Source organism: Scleropages formosus, chromosome 2 (assembly GCF_900964775.1).
Source record: "Scleropages formosus chromosome 2, fSclFor1.1, whole genome shotgun sequence".
NCBI classification, from domain to species: domain Eukaryota; kingdom Metazoa; phylum Chordata; class Actinopteri; order Osteoglossiformes; family Osteoglossidae; genus Scleropages; species Scleropages formosus.
This window is the reverse complement of record NC_041807.1, coordinates 35,007,962-35,014,855: the sequence shown is the minus strand read 5'-3', so window position 1 is coordinate 35,014,855 and position 6,894 is coordinate 35,007,962. Positions and strand designations below refer to the sequence as shown.

At 41.7% G+C, this 6,894-nt stretch overlaps 1 protein-coding gene across 1 annotated transcript; it reads right to left on the bottom strand.

The window, feature by feature from the left end:
* Nucleotides 1–1,590: 1,590 nt before the first annotated feature.
* Nucleotides 1,591–2,188, bottom strand: LOC108933487 (aerolysin-like protein). Its single transcript, XM_018750585.2, has one exon. The coding sequence runs from the start codon at nt 2,176–2,178 to the stop codon at nt 1,591–1,593; it is 588 nt and encodes a 195-aa protein (XP_018606101.2). The 5' UTR covers nt 2,179–2,188.
* Between the last annotated feature and the right edge of the window lie 4,706 nt (nt 2,189–6,894).

The window sequence follows — 6,894 nt, the reverse complement described above, 5'->3', positions numbered from 1 at the left end:
AAAAAAAATCTGAGTTTATGCCCTTTATTTCAGTGTAAAAATATGAATATTTCACATCTCAGTTACTGCTAACTTGGTGAATGCCCTGAAGAAGTTTGCTCAAATGAAGGAAGACAGGAAAATGTTCTTAAATCTGCTTTAATCAATATGGATACACACACAAGCACACGGACATTGTCTGAAGCTGCTTGTCCCGAGCAGGGTCACGGTGAACCGGAGCCTGATCCAGCAAAACAGGGCGTAAGGCTGGACGGGGAGGGGATGCACCCAGGATGGGACACCAACCTGCCACAAGGCACCCCAAGCAGGACTCGAATTCCAGACCTGCCGGAGAGCAGGACCCGGCCAAACCTGCTGCACCACTGCGCCCCCCTCAATATGGATAATACAGACGAATTGTTCATGAAAACTAGCTATTCTTCAAATTTCTATTTCACATTCAAATAAAAATATATTTATTTATTTTGCTGGAACTTCCCTCCAAAGGAGCTTAATTACACCATCATGCACATGTATTAACATCAATACTGATATTTGAACTATGCACTTTTTCCAAGAGGGTTTTTTTGTGTGTGTGATTCATATCAGTTCAAATATCAGTATTGATGTTAACAGTGTTGTCTGATATGACATTTGATTTTCTGGTGCTCATGAAAAAGTAGTCAAAAAAAAGCTGCTGTGCACAAAATAGAGTAAAAGAAAGTCAGACAGTGCAGTGGGTAAGCATGGCATGTAGCGAGTAAATAATGGGTACAATGAAGGTAGCATTAAATGAGTCCATATCATACACTACAAGTCATTGAACTATGTGCATGATGGTGGAATTATGGCATAATGCACTCCCAGTTTCTCCTCATCAATCATGAGAGACATATTTTCATATACGACACCCTTCCAAAAGCCCTCTTCAGTAAGTATCACTTCTTCCCAATCTGACTTGGTCTTCTTAATTTTGGCCGAAAAGGGCAGACAGAGGTTATCATTCTTTTTGACCAATAATTTGGCAATAATCTTTGTCTTTTCTCTCTGTCCACTGGCAGTAAAACAATACACCAACCTCCACCCTGTTGAACCCTGTATTTACACTGGTGGTAGGAGTGGGATATGCCTTTTTTTGTGTTGGTCTTTGCCTTCATTTTTTTTTTCAGAATATTTTTGAGACGTTTATTTCTGATGTTTACTCAAATAAATCAAGAGAGGAAACTGTTTTTTAAACCAACTTTAATAGATACAAATGATACAGATTATGTACTCCAAATTCATCTTGAGAATTTCAGTTCACATGAGTGTTGCCTATTCATTTAGTTGGCATTTTTCTCTAAAGCAGCTTACAGTGGTGATTATACCATCACGCGCATTGTTGTCTAAGTTTAACTGTACGATAAGAGCTTCACTGCTACCCTGGTGTACCCATTATTACAATAGTATTCCATGCTTAATGCTTAATAACTGCGTCATGCCTATCTAATGCATTTTCAGATTTTTCTCATCCTGATTATGTACATCAAGAGTTTGCTAAGTGCTACGCTACCCCATGTTACCGATGTGTTGAGTTTTACTTTCTGCTGTAATACACCTGTACATTGTCACTCACAGTTTTTCCTCTTCTAAGTTGAGAGTCACATTTTCATAGATGACACCCTTCCAAATGCCATTTTCAGTAAATATACTTTCTTCCCCATCAGCCTTGATCTTTTTAATGGTGGCCGAAAAGGGTATAGAACAGTTTTCATTCTTTTTGATAAATAATTTGGCAATAATCTTTGTCTTTGGAGGGATGGTGACTTCTGTTTGCTCACTTATGGTGATGGACCTTTCCTTGGTACTGCTGGTGCCGTATGAACCAGAGTATGTGATCTCGACCGTCATGTTTACAAAAGAAAATTCGAAAGACAAAGATGTATTGAGACCCCAGGTGTGGCTCCAGCTGGTGGTCTCAGATACAGATTTAGTCCACGACAAACTGAATGTGTGCTTCTGTTCCACGCTGCTCCGGTTGGTATATGAGTCTTCCTTCACCACAACTGGTGTTTCGGTCAGATCCGGACCTTTGTCGAAGTCCACCTTGATGATTTCAAATACGGGGCTGACAATGTCACCAATGCTCGGGGTGAACTCACAGTGCTCATCCACCCCATCTTTGGCTGCTTCGATGTTGGGCTTCCCACGGTCAACCATGCTTAGGAACATTTTGTTGTCTGCTCTGAAGAAGACCTTCCCTTCGTTGGTGAAAACATCAAACTCACAGTGAACATCTGGATTACTCTTAGCTGGTTCAATGCAGTCAATCCCATTTCTCTAAACACGGCCGAGGTACATCCCCCCATGGTCCTTCAGTAAAACTTTCCTGTCCCCCTTCTTCTCCACTAGAAACTTGCACCATGTATCTTTTGTGTCTTTAATGCACTCAATAAGGTAAAGGCCATTTCTGTAAATGGTGCTCCAGTATTTTCCATTGTTATGGGCCAAAGCCACACCTTCTGGTGCATCGATGAAAGCTGCAAGGGGACCAAAACCTGGGACTAAAGCCTAGAGAAACAAAATTGAAGAGACCTGAAAAGTTAACTGTGGATATCATATAAGTTGTATGTTTAACTGACTGTCTCACGCACTCAATTAAATATCCCTAAAATTATTTTCAAATGACCGATATTTAATTTAAATTCAGAAAAATTGTTTGGAAAATGAGGGGGTGCGGTGGCGCAGTGGGTTGGACCGCAGTCCTGCTCTCCGGTGGGTCTGGGGTTCGAGTCCCCCTTGGGGTACCTTGCGACGGACTGGCGTCCCGTCCTGGGTGTGTCCCCTCCCCTTCTGGCCTTACGCCCTGTGTTGCCGGGTAGGCTCCGGTTCCCCGTGACCCTGTACGGGACAAGCGGTTCTGAAAATGTGTGTGTGTGTGTGTGTGTTTGGAAAATCAATGGCTACAAAATTATACACAGGTAGAGCTGGTAATTTTATACTTTGTTGTACATGTCAGGATGCGTAAGAAATTAAGTTTTCTTCTTAAATCTACTGAATGTATATTATTTGTTGCTTTTGAAATGTAACGCAGGTGAAAAGGTACTGATACGGTAATAAATAAAGCATTCCCTGCAAATTACATTTTTGATTTTTCTACAGCAGCACACAATATTTGTATATGGAATATCAACCACACAAAATGCATTTTTTCCTTTAGCAGTCACATATCAAGATTTAATTAAATTTAATTAAAATCTCAAATTCATTTTGCTGTGATTTGTCTTAAAACAGAGCAATCACTGTTATTTAGATCATCTGAAAATGTTCTGAGCTGGAAAAAAGAAACTGTAACTTACCATTTTGTCCTGTGGAAAATAGCTTGGCTTCTTTAAGGCTGCAAAACACTGACATATTTAGCTGATGTTTTTCACCAAAGCGACTTAAAACGTTAAGATTACAATAAATACAATTACAAGCATTTACCAATTGCTGAGTATTTTTTTTTCTGCTGCAGCAATTTTAGGATAAGTACCTTGCTGAAGGGTACTACATCTGGATGTGGGATTCAAACCTGCAACTTTTGGGTCCAAAGGCAGCAGAATGAAATATGTTTTATTTTAGAAGCCTATACTGTACCCAGTCATCCAATCCATCCAACAACATTATTTTTTAACTGAAGTCTGTCACTCATCAATGAAATTTTTATGTCTCAAATTTTTAAAGAAAAGTTTGATATTTCAGATTCTACGTGGGAAAAAAAAAAGAAAAGACTCAGCTGCGTCCTTGGAAAAACATGAGAATGTGTCAGACTTCACAACATGAAAAATATGCAAAATACAATATTTTCACCGCCTATCTGTATAGGTTACAAAGGCACATTTTATATGTCGTACTTACAGCAGAGAATTGCGCACTCCCTCAGTTAAGAACCTGGACTGTGTAATCGGAAGGTTGCCAGTTGAAGTGTCCCGCCCGCTGTTGATGTTGAAGGTTTAGCTGCGAGCTGTTAGAGGTGGAGCCAAGCCAGGGGGTGGAGATGAACTTGACTAACATGTTCACACTGCCCACCCCACACCAATCCACAGTAGAGACAACCAGATTCAGACAACTGATAACTGAGGACTCCAGAGAGACTTGGCAAAGGGAACCAAGTGAGCAGGAAGGCTCCGGAATGATCAAGGGGACGATAGCAGGGACAGGTTTTCAAACTGGCGCCCTTTCATTGCAAGGTGTCACCTCTACTGTTGCACTGCCCGCTGCCGCAACTCACCAAAATAAAGTTATTCAAATCACTGCACAAAAACCTTCAACACCAAAAGACAAACAAAACAATCCAGAAACAAACTCTTCATGCACTTATCGACAGGACAGATATCAGTTGTGTGTTTCAAAGAGTAATTCACATTTATTCATTTAGCTGATGCTTTTCTCCAAAGCAACTTACAATGTTAGTCTACCAACAATTATTTCCCCATTTATACAGCTGGGTAAGTTTACTGGAACAATCTAGGGTGAGTACCTTGCTCAAGTGTACTGCAGCCAGAGGTGAGATTCAAACCTACAACCTTCACATCCAAGGAAAGCAGCTTGAACCGCTACGCTACCAACGACCGAAGTCACAAAGCACGAAATTTTCAAAACATGTAAATCAAACTTCGAATCATGATGCTGGGACTGTGAGAGCATAAAGGAATTCATAGTTCTTTCTATACTTGTCATCACTATAATGTTAAGAAAAGCAGGGATACAAGTGGCACAACTTGCGTGATTAACCTCAGTTTAGAGAAGAGAGGCATGAAGGGGCAAGAAGGCTCACTGTTATTGCCGCAGGCAAATTCTTAAGTTTTCCCGTGCAGCTGCTTCACAGGTATGATGTGTGATGAGTTCTGAAGTTCTGCAGAAGCTTTATTGTGCTGCACCACTCAATCTTCAAACAGCCAAAATTGATCAGGAAAAGCTCAAGTGAAATCATAACTTCATGATCATACTCGGATAAGCCTTTACACAGCCGCTACTCCCCTGTTGTACGTAAATGTTCGTGTATCTTAAAAAAAAAGAAAAACTTGTAAGGAGGTGATCGGAAATCGTCTGAGTTTTATGCAGCTACTCGTGTGATGAACATTGGCTCATCACACGGTCTCATCTAAGTGTCTCTTTATGTTAATGTAATGAACACATTGTATTTCCTATGAGATGTACATCACTTTGGAGAAAAGTGTCTGCTAAATGACTAAACGTAAATGTGAATCATGTCGAGGACAATGTGTCAGATGGACGAAAGAGGAAAGTGATCAGTAAGGAAAAAGTGAGAGATCCAGCCAACAGGAGCTGTTCCAGCACACCTGGGACAAAAGATAGAGCACATCGAAATCGGTCAGAAGGGAGCGCACTGCTGGATGCTGATCTCTTAACCATTTTGCTCCATACCCTATGGTGCAGATATGTATAAAATTCTGTCTCCTCTGCACAAGAAGAATGGCGCCTTGCCCTCTTGCCAGAGTGCGGCCGTGCAACTTACCTGCCTTTGTCCGGGTGATTCTTCTCGCGGCACTTCATACCCCTGCAAGATTTTATAACTTCACTCTGGATGCACAAACGTACTTCTTGCATTAAGATACAAAATAATTATTAATATTCAGAATGCAGAAGTATTAATACGCCCAATTTATTTTATTGCATTGGTTATTAGTGGCCTCTTTACAAGTCCGATATGATTTTGTTTGCGAACCCTTCGGAGTCATCTGGTTTCCGGCAGGAATGGGGAATTCGTGATCTGACGGTCATGTGAGTCGTAGTAGTCGATAAACACAATCTAAAGAGAACGTGCACAAAACGGTGCATTTTATTGAACGTAGCTTCAATATCCAGGGTCAAAGATGGGAAAAGCTCCAGGGAGGAGGATCACTGGAGTGCAAGTTCAGGCAATGGCATGATATTCAGGAATGAGTTTGAGGTGCCCTGCCTTGGAAAAGGATCCCACAGGTCTGGTTACTGCTCCTCACAACAAAGACCTGAATTTATGTGCCTCCATTGACTCCTAACATGACCCATTAAGGCAAACTTCTCTTGTCAGGGTATCAAATTAACATTATATCTTATGAAAAACAACAATCAGCCCCTGGACAAAAACTGTCACCTAACTTTTATTATGAAACCAAGGTAAAAGCTATTTTTATGCATGAAGTGACAACCCCAAAATGTTTCATCATATTTGCATTAAATTGTTTCTAGATTGTCGTCGTAGTACAACCAAGTTCTTGTCCAGTGCAGGGTCGTAGTGGGCAGGAGTTGAAGTTGACCTCAAGCGTAGAGTGTGAGACAAGGTACATGGTGCTCTGCACCAAGACGTTTTCATAAATTGGCTCAGATGCTGATTGGGAGCCTGTCCAGAGCATAGCCAAATCCCCCCCCGCCCGAGCCTTCAATCCACAGCTTCCAGGAGAGGCTCCAGATCACCCAGACCCTGACCAGGGCAAGTGGTTATTGAACACTCTGCGAATCATGCAGACACTATCCTTTTGTGCAGCGTCACAAATAAAGTACAACTATGCATGAAACACTCAGTTCCAGCAGTTCTCATTGACCGACCAGGTACCAGAAATACAAATAGACAAACAGATGCATCAGCTGGTGGACTTGGGGAACCAGAAGCCGTGGAGACTGGACTCGGTGCTTTACGGGGTGGGGGTGAGGAATGGGACACAGGACGCTAAACACCAGGCAGAGCGAACTCAATCGGACAGATGCCGGAACAAGAACCGGTTGACATTCAACAGATTTCCTTGTGGTTTGACTGGATGATGAGCTGATTGGCTTCTTGATTGATTGTGTTGTACCCTTTGTGTGAGGACCTGCTTGCGCTGACCTCTGGTGGTCATTCAGGGTACTGCTCAGAGAGGTTTGGACACTCAGAGACTACATTCATTCATTTAG

What these genes read in the sequence shown, in the direction of transcription:
- LOC108933487 (XM_018750585.2), bottom strand. Translation starts at nt 2,178, where the DNA reads ATGGTTGACCGTGGGAAGCCCAACATCGAAGCAGCCAAAGATGGGGTG.